General features: G+C 36.0%; 1 protein-coding gene across 1 annotated transcript; it reads left to right on the forward strand.

Moving 5' to 3' along the window:
- Positions 1–8,200: 8,200 nt before the first annotated feature.
- Positions 8,201–10,020, forward strand: LOC149385928 (Dof-type zinc finger DNA-binding family protein). Its single transcript, XM_089626871.1, has 2 exons — positions 8,201–8,562; positions 8,790–10,020. Exons 1-2 carry the CDS (start codon positions 8,485–8,487, stop codon positions 9,816–9,818), a joined length of 1,107 nt encoding a protein of 368 aa, XP_089482997.1. The 5' UTR covers positions 8,201–8,484; the 3' UTR covers positions 9,819–10,020.
- Positions 10,021–13,097: the final 3,077 nt, after the last annotated feature.

Below are 13,097 nucleotides of genomic sequence, written 5' to 3' on the forward strand. Positions count from 1 at the left end.
GTTTAGAAATTAGGACTCGTAAACCTAATTGATAAGTACACAAACATACGCAAATAAACACGCACACATAATTTGACGGAGAGAGCACGAAAATAATATGTTGCTCAAAAACTCATTTATTTGCCTTACAAATTTGCCCTTTTAAATTAGAGCTCATAAACCTAATTGCACAACATAGATAAATAAAAGTACAAAATATCACATCGTAAATTATATTTTAGTCATTTTTATTTCAAAATCAAATTAAAGCGATGATATTTTTTACGAGTATCTTCGCAATTTGGTTGGACCTATATATTTCATATTGGTACCAATTTAGGTACATAAAGCAGCATATATGAATATAAAAATTAATCTTTGAGCTTATAGCTTGCATTATATGAGAGAATTATGAGCAATAATAAAATAAACACAGATTGGGAGTGAGATCTTTGTCTGCACATAGTTTGGGGTGCAAATATGGTCAGCTTTTGATGGGCACAGTTGGGCTGGATTTGATACTTTGGTCCCCCGTAATCTCCATAATAATCTCTCTCTCTCTCGTGTATGACTTTAACGTGCGTGTTGGGTTTCTTTCATGTTCGCGAAATTGGAATCTCTTTGTCCCGTGGTGGTGTAGTGTGTGGTGGTCACTGCCCAGCGACTGATGAATGGTGTGTCGTTGCTGTAATTAGGTGGGTCCCACCAGCCACCCCTTCTCTCTCCATTGACTCATTCCTCGCTCACTCGCAAACACCTATTCCGATTTGTTCACACTTCACATTGCCCACATTTGTATTGTATTGTAATTGTATGTATATATAGAGCGCGTAATCATTAGGCTCGACAAGCATATATTTAACTTATACGTTAACTAAGAGTGCAAACCAAAGATACTATTTTTCTGTATATTACATTAGTACGTGGCGCTCAATCTAGCTATACCAATTAAAATATGCACAAATTTACTGACATTCGATAATGTTACATTAATTATTAAGTCGATGAATACAAAATTGTCGAATATAAAAAATTTTGAGGCATAATTATCTCTAAATATATACGAATCTAATACGAGAATAGTGAATCAATTAAGGATGCTTTGCGATGGTGAGACGTAGTGATTGTGTTGAGAGCATCCATTTTCCTTGTTACTCTTGATAATCTTATATAGAGTTGAGTTTGAAGATTATGCACCGATTTATGATTTGAAAGTTTTTTTCTAACTACTTTATTTTTTTTTTTGTGAGTTGTTGGTTTTCTGTATAATCGTTAGGAGATCGCTTTTCATTGCAGTATTACCGCAGCGGTGATTGCCGAGTACGCATACTCGGGTGGTTCTTTGAATTAAAATGCGGTCACATTTTCTTGGTCTGACTAATTTTTGGCTTGTCAATTCATATTTTTTTTTTCAAAATTTTATTTGGGAGGGTTTACTCTTAACTTATTAGCTATTTGTTTCTCATTTTAATGGTCCTCCTATTTTGCTCGAACTCATCCTGGCTACTTGATTGATAAGTCTATGCTGTTCTTCGGCGGTCGAACGTCCAGACTATTTTTTTTTTGGGTCGGAATGTCCAGACCAATTTTGATGCCTAACAAAACCAACAATTATTACATATAAAATTACAATTAAAATTTCTATGAGATAAAATTAACTAACTCAAAAACTTTTCACGTGACAGTAATTTGAAATTGCCATTATATCAAACTATGAACAGCAATATCAAAGCATCGTGTATCAATTTAGAATGATATAATTCTATTTCCTGAGGGGATATTTATTGTTTCCCGGTCGACTTGCTGTGTTGAATTTTAAGGACATATTCCAAGTGATGTTAAAATACTACCAAAAAAGAAAATCGTTTTCCTCTTTATTTCAGCATTGATTTGAAAGTAAAAGTGAATATTATTTGTCTTCTATAGCGTTCTTTTCAGCACTATCTAACAAATTACAAAATCACTTGACTTTCGTTTTGTGATTTCATAATATTCAGACTTAAATGTTTTTGAAAATAATATTCGTCACGTCTCACAAATATACAATGGAGATAATATCTTAGGAATAAAAAAAGAAGGCTTACAACAAACGAAATATTACATGGCATTTCTCAAGTGTACATATGGAGTAATTATACCTATTAATATTTGAATTATCATACATCCTGAGAGAGTGGATTATTATTTTTACAAATAATTGAGTAACTAAACCACCAAAATTTGGAGATTTGTTAAATAGCCAATTTTTTGTAAATTTTAAAAAATAGTCATTATGGTGGTGTGCCATTATTTAAACATTTTTAGTATTCCATATATACTATTGGAGTCTGATGGTTATTTACGATTATAAACGAGTATTTATAACTATTTATGTCTTTTTTGTTTTGTTAATAAATTTTGTAGCTATTTACTTAAAATTTACCAAAAAATAACTATATGGTAAAACTTGAGCTTTTATATGACTATACATCTAAAAGAGCCCTTATTTTTATTTTAGCTATAATTAATTACATTCATGATTCAGACCATATTACAAATAATAAACTTTAAACGCTAACATTTAGTGAAAATTGATCTTTTCTTCTCAAATGTACAAGCAAAAATATATAAGCAATTCTCAAATGTACCTTTGGTGGAGTTTTTATAGATGATTGAAATTTCAAGAGAATATGATTTTTTTCGACATTTAATTGAAAGTTGATATATGTATTTATGTTTTTTTTTCGTACATTCTTTTAGTTGGGATATATACACTAATGAAATTTTCCACTGAAGAAAGAAATTATGATCATTATTTAAAAATATTAAATATTTTAATTTTTCCTTTTTTTTTATTGATGATAGATGTTTCCATAATTTTAGTTCGCCGGATATTTTTTACAATTTTGATATTTTATTTTAAGTTAGTGATAAGAGAAACTATAGCCTTTCAAGTCCACGTAATGGGAGAAGACAAAAAATTATAAGTAGTTATATTTTGTACTTCCTGTATTAGACAACCAGAGTGGGTGTAATAAATCTATGGCCATACTTCAAGTAAGAATGACGAGTACAGGTTCGGTCGGATCGATTTGTTCTATTATTCAGAGACAATAGAAAAATGAAGTTGTTATCTGAACCATTTACCCGGTTTTTTAAGTTGACTGGTTACCGGATATACTCGACGGATAAACGGGTAGAAAAGTGTTGGTCCCATTATCAATTTAACTGTTTTAATTAATTTTTCTAATTATAAAAATAAAACGCCATCATTATTAAAATGTTGGTCATGTGTTAACTAACGCTATTAATAAAATCTATTGGACCATTTCATCGATTAAAACACATTGTGATTTTTTTAAATAAGGGCTTTTCTGAAAGTATGACTAGTTTGAAATATTTGTTCTCATTATCAAAATAAGAAGAATTTATCCCTCTTTAATGACTACAATTGTCATTAAAAACAGTTTTCATGACATACTTGTCATTGCAGTTTTTTCATGACATATATTGTCATAAAAGTGGAATAAAGCATTACTTACAGATAATGGTAAGATTCTCCCAATTACAGATACTTTTAGAATAATCCTTTTTTTTTTTTTTTTTGAGGAAACGTGGTCGGTGCCACGGAATAACATAAAAGCCCTCACGTATGGCGGAGGAATACCGTGGTTACAAAGAAAGAGTGAAACAAAAACCAACGGTAAAGAAACAGAAATAAACTCAAACAAACAAGGCCCTAGGAGGCCGCGCGGGACCTCAACTCGCGATCATCGGCCCTAATGGCCTCTTCCGAACAAGGCGGGACTAAACCCAGCCAGGTCGAGGACGAGTGATGGTTAACCGCGTAGCGAGCTAGGTTATGAGCAGCAACATTACAAAGACGAGAAATATGCATAATGCGAAAAACCTCAAGCTCCCTCACCCCTCTGAAGATGCGGTGCAGGATCGTCCCAAGCTCTGTCGCCGGCGTCACGCCCTCGTCGATCAATCTCACCACCCCCAAGCAGTCAGACTGGATCTCCGCTCTCCTGCCACCGACGCTGCGAACTAGCTCTATGCCCTGGAGGACAGCATACGCTTCCGCAAGCTGGGGGGAGAACCCCCTAGCCAGGAAAAGCGTATGCGAGGCGATCACCTCTCCGGTGTGGTTTCGGACAATACAACCGACACCGAAGCCTCCACGGTCGCGAGCGAGTGCCGCGTCAACATTAATCGAGAGGGTCCCGTCACTAGGGGGGTCCATCTGGGGGTCGTAGTCACCCTCGTACTCGTCGGAGTCTCCACAACCGTAGCCGCTCTGTACTCTTCGAGGAAGCTCACCGTCCACTGGACTAGCTGTGGCTGGCTCCAAGCTGATCTCCCGGCCAAGACATTGTTCCTGTGGTTCCAAAGTTCCCAAATAATGGTAATGAAAAGCTCGTGGAAACGAACCTCAAGGGTCTCCGTCGCTCTGAGGATAGCGTCGAAAGCATCGCCGTCTCTGAAGGGAGGAAGAATGTGGCCGAAGCCCACCTTTTTCCAGACTCTCCTGCTCCACCTGCAACCCCAAAAAGTGTGGAAAATGGTCTCTCTCGCCTCCTGACAGACAGGGCAGCTGTCGTCAGAGGTGATCCTCTTCTTAACCAAGACTGCTCTGGCCGGGATCTGGCCTAAACAGACTCGCCAACAGAAGAGTTTCACCTTAGGAGGAACTCTCAGCTGCCAGAACTTCGTCCACCATTTCTCCATCACCGTCGGGTCTGAAGAGCTGGCGACCGGAGTACTGGCTCTCTCCATCGCGACACGGAAGCCACTCTTAACGGAGTATTCTCCGTTCTCAGTGAAATGCCAGCGTCGCACGTCAGGAGTGCCCTCACCCCCACACGGAATGCTCAGGATCGCCGCAGCGTCATCCTCACCGAACATCGCTGTGATAAGATCAACGTCCCAGCTACCATCGGGTCTCATAAGCTCAGCTACCCGCATATCGGGGGGAATCCAGGGGGGTCAATCCAGGTGGCCGGTCTGTCCCTCGGAACCCAACTGTCGCCCATGACCAACACAGACTCCCCGTCCCCGATCCGCCATCTCGAACCGGACTGAATGATCTCACGTCCCCAAAGAAGACTGCGCCATATGGAGGAGCTACACGAGCCAGGGAGAGCCGTCATAATATCACCGTCGGGGAAGTAGCTCTGTCTATAGACACGTCCAACCAGACTATCCGGTCTCCTGAGAAGCCTCCAGACACTCTTAGCCAAAAGGGCCTGGTTGGACTTCTCCAGATCTCTGAAGCCCATCCCGCCCTCTGACTTGTGACGCGTGAGGTCCTCCCACTTGCACCAGTGGATCTTCTTCGTCGCCGTTCCACCCCCCCACCAGAATCTGGCTATCGCCGAGTGGATGTCTCTAATCAAACGCAGCGGGATCTTGTGGCACGAGGCCACATAACTGGGGATCGACTGAAGGACGGATTTAATGAGGACCTCTCTGCCAGCCTGCGAGAGGGAAGAATAATCCTTTTTAAATATTACTATTTACTATGATAATTTACTAAGTTTACGTAGACCAACTCTAAATTACATAGCTTTATTAAAGAATCAACGTATTAAAATTACAATCACACATTTGAAAAATTGACTATCTAGAGCATAGTTAGCCTATATGTGTAAGAAACTTACTTAAATTTTTTTTAAAAAAAATATATTAGATTTGAATCCTGAACGTCTTTCATTGGATCGCCTATGTCCTTCAAATCAAAATAAGGCATGTTATCTATTTTATTCATTATGATTAATTTTTTGTTTAAAAATAAATAAATAAAAGTGATGTCATGACTTATTTTGATTGGTCAGCATGGAGGGATTGGTCTAGTAAATGCCATCGCTGGGATAAAATTAAACTTAACCCCACGAGAAGAATCTAATAAAGGTGTTCGAATGAAGCTAATGTTGTGGATGAAACATGCAAGCCCTATCTTTACCAGTACTTTATATGAGAATCATAGTAATTATAAACTCTCCCTAACGTGCTAACTATATGTATTATATATCCAGTCCTGTTTAAAATCACATAAAATAATTACCCATGTGTGTGGCTGGTCTTATAAAGAACAACAACATAGTAATATTTTAATTCTTACCACAGAGAGATCAAATTGGAACGGGAAAAAGAGATATAGAGGGACTGCTCAAGAATAATGATGGGTTTGTAGGGAAGGAGGAGAAAATCCCTTGGTATACTACAAAATCTATTTGTTCCCCAAACTAATGCTTTTGCTTTTCTACCAAATAGTAATATAATATCACCAATGAAAAATAAATAAATGTAGCTAGGAGGTTTATTCATCAGCTGCCCCAGTGCACACCACATGGGTCTGTGTTATGCCCTCTCATTCTGACACCGTTTAAGGTTTTTCTATGTATTTTTTTTCCTTCTTAATTATTAAGATGTAAATAACCTATTATTGAGAATTATGATGTAGATATGAGATGGAAAATGAGAGTAAGAAGAGAGTTGAGGCTAAAAGTATGGTCTTCGCTTATGAGAGTTTTGAGTGATCTGAGATGTAGACGGGCACATGGTGGCCTCTTTGTCTTTTTTCTCTTGGAATTTTTCTCTCTTCATACCTCAAAATGAATATATAGACTCTCCTCCAATGTTTATATTGTACCCGTTCCTTTCCCTTCAAGTTTGAGTAACCTATTTTAAGGGTTATTTATTTATGTATGTGAATATATAGTCTATAAATGGTGCTATAATGAAGAAGAAGAAAAAAATAGAACCACTCAAATTATGGCTTTTTTGATCTTATAGCCATCTTTATTGAAATTGACACTATGATTCAAATATTTTGTTTCTTTTGAATAAGTTGAAAATTAAGTTAAATATATTTAAAAAAAATAATTAACCTATTAACGTCATTTTCAGAAAAAAAAAAAAAAAAGAAAAAAGAAAAGAAAAAGAAAACGGTTACCTTTTACCAAAAAAATTGTTTAATAAGCTTAAACTGAATATTTTTGGTGAAAGCTAAGATAGGATAACCAAATAATCCTCCTTAATGTGATTTGTGAAGTTAGCTTTCCCATATTTACATTTATCCATTCTTTTAACATTTGTCTATATATGCACGCAATTTTATTTATAGCTAGTCATGATGATTCCAAATTAATAATCGTATTTTAAATGAAATTTAAGGGAATTTATATTTAAAAACTCGATCTGAGAAGAATGTTGTATAATATATCAACTTACAATTATAAGTTAAATCATGAGGCTCGCATATTTTTTTAATATAGTTAGACTAAATTTAGAAAATACTATTGCAGTCTACATTTCCAAGTATCCAAGTCTAAGTTCTGTTGCCAAGAGTACGGAAGTAGTTTCATGTAAATAGAAATGGTGTATGTACTGTATGTATTTTCCTTGTTTTCTCATATAAACCAAGGTTTTGGAATTTGATTTTGTACTTACTAAGATTATATACTTGGCCTTACAAAAAAAACAAAAAACAAAAACAGGTTGTAGACTTGTAGTAGTACACATTAAGAATATTTTATTTAATTAGTTATCTAATTCCTCCACTTAATTATGTGTGCTTCGTTTGAGCCATTTTCCATGATGATGTCCCATCGAATTGATTGAGTAAAATCAGGGAGACAACGAAGTAATAGGGGTCAAGATTTGATGAATTATAAAATATATATTCATAAGTGAGAGTTGTGACAGACGCCTATAACGTCAATATTTAAAAATAAAATAAACCTCTCCTAAAAGAAAAAAGAAAAAAAAACCCTAGATTGTAATTAATTAAGCGAGAAAATGAATTGGATATATGAAATAGGTTGAAAGTGGGATTCGCTGTGTGAGACTACATCGGTTATCGAGCCATCCCTAGGGATTCCCTCTACTTATCTATAATTTCTCTATCTCTATTACGGCTAAATAGGAATGTTATATACGTAGTTATCTTATATTTATTTGTATATATATGATATGTTTATTCACGAGAAAAATAGTAATGTAATATAAATCAATTTTGGATTATAATTTCTTCTTCTTTTTTCCACCTTTCTTGAACCTGCCAAAGATTCATCCGTAATGCTGCTTTACCTCTCTGTCCTCTTCTTGGATTTCGAATGTCCTCCTTTATTCCTTTCCTTTATTTTAAAAACCCATTTGAATAGTCCTCACTCCTCTCTCTCTCTCCAGGAAAATTCGATCCAAGTTAGACCAGAACACCATCACGTGAAAATTGAAATTAAATAATAGTACTTACCAACAAATCAAGTTTTTAATTTGATCTAATGTCTTAAAAATCTCGTCCCTTGATCGGATATAGTTCTCAATCCAATTTTTCACTATTAAAAAAAAAAAAAAAACTCTTCAGTATAAGTTGGTCCTAACATTTCAACCCTGTGTCAATAAGGAAAAAGACTCAAGTCACCACCACCTGCTCTTTGTCCGTTTACTCTTTCTTAATTGTTAGAACGAGTCTTTTGTCAAGAGAAGAAAAAAAAATATATAAAATAAAAATAAAGAAAAATGTTAATGGGCATGAACTGTGATGATGAGAAGACGGTACTCATTTCTCCAACTTCAACTACTAACGAATGGCCACAGGTTCACATTCCTCTCTCTCTCTCTCTCTCTCTCTCTCTCTCTCTCTTTCTATATTTATATTTCTCTATCAATTATTAGACAAAAAAACATGACCCCATAGGTTTGTTTGTTAGCGATTGGAAGAGAATATCTCTCTAGACTTGTTGTTACTTTACCCTAATACTTACACCCACACAGCCAAACCCCCTTAACCTCTCTTTTTTTTTTTTTGGCTCTTCTTCCACCAGAACATGATCTCCAATGACCACTCTCATAACTCCATGATCATCAACAACAAGAACACCATGGCTCATTCCTCATCAACGCCACAGCAGCCCCAAGATCATCCTCAACAGCAACAACAACCACAATCCCTAAAATGCCCTCGCTGCGACTCAGCCAACACCAAGTTCTGCTACTACAACAACTACAGCCTCTCTCAGCCACGTCACTTCTGCAAGGCCTGCAAGCGCTACTGGACACGTGGCGGCACTCTCCGGAACGTCCCGGTCGGAGGCGGCTGCCGGAAAAACAAGCGCCTGAAGCGACCTTCTTCCTCCTCCTCCTCCTCCGCAGCCGCCGCGTCATCCGGAATTTCCCCGAGCCTGATCAACTCCGGTGATTCCCACATCGACCAGTTGACCGGGTCAAACCCTAGCCACGTGGGATCGTCGCTGTTCTACGGCCACAACCATGATATGAGCCTACCTTTCTCCTCCTCGAGGTACGAGCAGCCTCATCACCTGAGCGCGGCGCTAGGGCTAGGGTTTTCGAACGGCGGCGGCGACGGCGGTTACCAGAGCTCGCTTCTGTCGAGCTACAGCTCGATCTTCGGCGGGTCTTCTTCGCCGACGATCGCGTCCTTGCTCGCTTCCAAGTTCTCGAGCGGGGCCGGGTTTCAGGCTCTCGCTCCGTTCGAAGAGCTTAACATAGCCGGGATTAACGGTGGTCATGGAGACAGGTATAATAATAATAATACTAGTATTAACAACAAGCAAGGTGTTAAGTTAGAGTCCGATGGACAAGGAAGATCTTCGTCGTCGGCTTTGGGTTGGATCAACGGTGTTGGTGGTAATAATTCAGCTACTTGTTCTGATCATCATCATCATCATCATCAGAACAATAGTAATAGTAATAATCAGCCGAATCAGATTGGGTTATCATCATCAGATCCTTCTCTTTACTGGCCAACTAATCCAACGGCTGTGGGAGGTGGTAACTGGCTCGATCCCATGGTCAACCTTGGCTCTAACAATTCAGTCCCTTCTCTGATCTAGCCATAAAACCACAAAATCTATCTCCCTAATCTTTTTCTTTTTCTCTTTCTTTGATCGTTTTGGGGGTTTTTTTTTTATTTCTTTTTTTAGTTCATGGGTCATACAGCTGTGTGGTTTCAGAAACTTTGGTTTAGAAAAAAAAAAAAAAAAAGTTACACAGAAGTAGTGATCAAGTGAAGATGAGAAGAGAGAGCTGGGATCGGAGCGATCATGTCAGCAGCAAATAAAGAGGGATTATCAGCCTCATGTTGTTATCTTTTTTTTGGTAATCAAGGTTTTGCGCTGAGAGGAACCTCGGATCCTGTGATTCATCGTCTCATCCACTTGGGCGTCATCAATCTATTGTACGAAGGAGAGAGTACTATTTGGAAGAATGTTTTCCTAGATTTCAGTAAGTTCAATATTTTGGCGTCTTTTAGCATCACGTTTGTATGTATATACAATATATATGCATGGCATAGTATTAGTTTCCCTTTTTTTTCTGATGTATTATTTATCACTAGGCTGGAATTGGGTTGGGGATATATACTTGGGGGGGTATATGTTAAATATTAGTCCTCATTGTTAGTATATTTCTGATATTCAGATGAGGAACTGATAATTTATTCATTTATTTTCTACTGTAAGTTTTAGTCCTTTATTTTTCTTTTTTGGTTGGTTGGGGAATTTGGTATAATGGTATAGAAGAGAGGGAGATTTTGTTGTTTTCCGAACTATGGTGTTTTTAATTTATGATGTCCTTGCTTTTCAGTTGTTTGTTTTATTTATTTTCTATGATGTTTGATATGTTTAACTTCTGAGTCACAAATATATGATCATTTCGAGTAATTGAAATTACATGCATTTATTAGTCAGTAAAAATTGTAGATGATTGGTGTTGTTGAATTTGAGTACAATTTTGAACCTCAAAGAAAAATGCTATTTTGGGCAGCCCTAGTTTCTATGAACAATAAATAAATAAAATGTAGTAGTGGGTTCGTAATTGTCTTGGGAGTGGTGACAATGCAAGTTCTTACAAGGCTGCACATATATTCTCTACAAAAACCGAGGAGAGAATTCGAATATTTGAAGTTATCCCCAAAATCATATGACATGTCGATCAACCTATAGATATACGTGTATATATACATGTAAACATTCCTAGATTACAATTAATAATTAAGAATAATTTTTAATATTTATTCTCTTGGCAACCTATTTGTATAGTATTTAAAGTACTGCACCTGCACAGTTCAGAAAATTCCATGGCTTTGGCTGTTGTCCACAGCATCTTGACAGGTAATACATACATTTTGAGAGAGAGAGAGAGAGAGAGAGAGAGACTATGCGCATGTAATTCTATACACACAGCAGCACGTTGAGAGCTACGTTATTGTATCTTTCTTTTTTTCCTATGATAATCATACAATCTCACTTCTTTGTCTTCGTGATTTGGAATATATTATATTATAGACTAATACGAATTGTTGTATAAATCCTAAAACGAGATAATGATTAGGTATTCTTGAATATGACCGGGAGGACTGTGAGAATTCCTGAAGTCAATACTTGCGTTTATGAAAGGATTTGCCTTTCAATTCTTATTTTAATTTTTTTACTTATTTAGTTCAATGACTGGATTGACTTTGTGTTCATGCACGCCAATCTATATTTCCGTGTACGTATATCATAAGGTTTTTTTTTTTTTTTTTTTTTTTTTATTGCTCAAGTGCAAACTCATTCAATTCGGAATGCAACTACATATCAATTAATAAGTTGATGATAATTACTGGTTTCTAGGGCTTTGATGCAGAGATTATACAAATTATAGGAAAAGTATTGGTGAAATAAAAATATACAGTAAACACTAGTTACTATAATTTGAAAGTGATTAAATTAGCAATATTTTGGATATAAAAGTTATTAAATATTTATTCTTGTCTCGATAAATATAGTTTGATTGGAATAATATATATTCATTTAAATATAATACGAAAACAATTCATAAGGTGGTTATAACAATTTTGATGGCTTACGCAAAATATAGAACGTGATTGACTGAATTTCTAAATTTCTTAAGATTGGACCAGTGAAACTGACGAAATTTGGTAACTAGCTATAATTGTAAATTCTATATATAACAAGAAGAAAATGCACGTGGAGTGTTTTTTTTAGCTAATTGAAAAATAATGACAATTTTTTAATTATAATAACACTCAAAATGATTTAAAACGTCAACTATTATAAAATGTTGCGCTTTTAATAGTATTCCTATTATGCATAACCCGAAATGCACTACTATCAAGCATATATTAATACGAAAAGCATATATTTATGGTAGAAAATATATTCTCAGTGTGAGAAAGATGCTGAAATTCTCATTAACCGGAACTAGATGCAAAAAATGAAGCTTATAAAAACTTGTAACTAACATAGCCGACTCAACCAATGAATGAGTGACACATGTCACGTGTGTACGAAAATAATGACTGAAATGAAGTATACTGCTTTAGAACATAAAATGTATGATCATAGGATACTGCTTCAGAATATTTAGGCAAATTTCATGTTCTTATCAATATTAACAAACTAAGGTTGAACACAGTGATAAACACAAAGTACCAAGCATTATTATAGGTGTCAAGCACTATGTATATTCAGGCGGGGTTGATTCTGATCTATAGGAATCTAGTAAATGAGAGAAAATTCGTATGTTGATGTTGTGTGATGGGGAATTTGGTAGATAGCTAGATTTGCTTATGTGTGGGAGCGTTCTTTACTCGTGTGCTTAAACGTATGCTCAAACATTATATATACTCAGTTTTTAGGGTTCGTGAGTAGACTAGAACTGCGATGTTGCAACTATCTTATCTGTGTCTCTAAGTGGTTAATTGGTGTTAGCTAATCAAACTCGTGATTTCTTTTGTTTTATCATATATGGTCGAGTTTTTTTGGATCAAAGATTATTAATTATTGTCGATACTTGTGACGATTATTTTAATTAGTACGTGACCACGTTCTTATTATTATACTAGTCTTATTGACCAATCAGCTTCGCTTTTACACAAAGTTCTGCTCAAGAAATTGCACCTTTACCTTATGGATTGATCGCTCCCCTCATTTTAGCTCATTAGACTAGAATAAGCTCGTATAATCTAAGTTGTTCTGGTTGGAATAACCAAATTATTTTGTCGATTAACAATCATCTTCTAATTTCTTAGTATATTTTGTATAAAATTGTGACGAACTTGTTTAATGACTCGATTAAACCATTTTCTTAGTATTTCTTAAGTAGTGTAA

Source organism: Urtica dioica, chromosome 9 (genome assembly GCF_054948205.1).
Source record: "Urtica dioica subsp. dioica isolate 48M chromosome 9, U.dioica_male_clone48M_v1_H2, whole genome shotgun sequence".
Taxonomy (NCBI): Eukaryota; Viridiplantae; Streptophyta; class Magnoliopsida; order Rosales; family Urticaceae; genus Urtica; species Urtica dioica.

Excerpts from the sequence above, each read along its gene's own strand:
- LOC149385928 (XM_089626871.1), top strand. The coding sequence starts at position 8,485 with ATGTTAATGGGCATGAACTGTGATGATGAGAAGACGGTACTCATTTCT. Across the intron at positions 8,563-8,789 it reads CTACTAACGAATGGCCACAG|AACATGATCTCCAATGACCA; the intron begins GTTCACATTCCT and ends TTCTTCCACCAG.